Source organism: Oryx dammah, unplaced genomic scaffold (genome assembly GCF_014754425.2).
Source record: "Oryx dammah isolate SB20612 unplaced genomic scaffold, SCBI_Odam_1.1 HiC_scaffold_6934, whole genome shotgun sequence".
In the NCBI taxonomy this organism is placed as follows: domain Eukaryota; kingdom Metazoa; phylum Chordata; class Mammalia; order Artiodactyla; family Bovidae; genus Oryx; species Oryx dammah.
The window spans coordinates 1,098-1,802 of record NW_024076665.1 but is presented as its reverse complement, the minus strand read 5'-3'; the positions used below and the strand labels follow the sequence as shown (position 1 = coordinate 1,802).

General features: G+C 53.0%; 1 protein-coding gene across 1 annotated transcript; it reads left to right on the top strand.

Moving 5' to 3' along the window:
- Positions 1-261: 261 nt before the first annotated feature.
- On the top strand, positions 262-704 carry LOC120860053 (interferon omega-1-like; the record flags this gene model as incomplete). The annotated part of the gene is made up of 1 exon (XM_040235899.1): positions 262-704. A coding segment is annotated over one exon (443 nt), but the record flags the coding sequence as incomplete, so codon positions are not given.
- Position 705: the final 1 nt, after the last annotated feature.

Below are 705 nucleotides of genomic sequence, written 5' to 3'. Positions count from 1 at the left end.
CAGATTTCCAGGCTCTTGAAGTGAAAGGCAAGCCCAAAATGAGGTAGTACATGAATCTGGGTAGACTCAGAATGTGAAAATTTTGGACTTCATATTTAAGAGGCACACAACAGAAGATCCTTAGATGAAATGAAGATGAAACAAAGCTCACAATCGCTCATCTCAACCGGAATGCTTCCTTGTGGAATTGACCAATGGCTCTTCATCTCCTCCGTGATGACACTGATGATGCCCGTCTCTAACCCCATCTCTTCCTCTGAGTCCATGAACTGCCTCAGAGCCTTAACTTGGAAAAGCAGGAGACCTTCCCATTTGGATCAAATGAACACAGCTTCTCTCTTTCCTGTCTGGGGTACAGGAAAGACTGCAGATTCCCTCAGGCGCAGGTGAGCGGCAGCCAGCTGCAGGAGGCCCAGGCCTTTGCTGTCCTCCACGAGATGCTCCAGCAGAGCTTCAGCCTCTTCCACACAGAGCGCTCCTCTGCTGCCTGGGACACCACCCTCCTGGAGCAGCTCCGCACTGGACTCCATCAGCAGCTGGACGACCTGGACGCCTGCCTGGGGCAGGTGATGGGAGAGGAAGACTCTGTGCTGGGAAGGATGGGCCCCACCCTGGCCATGAAGAGGTACTTCCAGGGCATCCGTGTCTACCTGCAAGAGAAGGGATACAGCGACTGCGCCTGGGAAACTGTCAGAGTGGAAATCA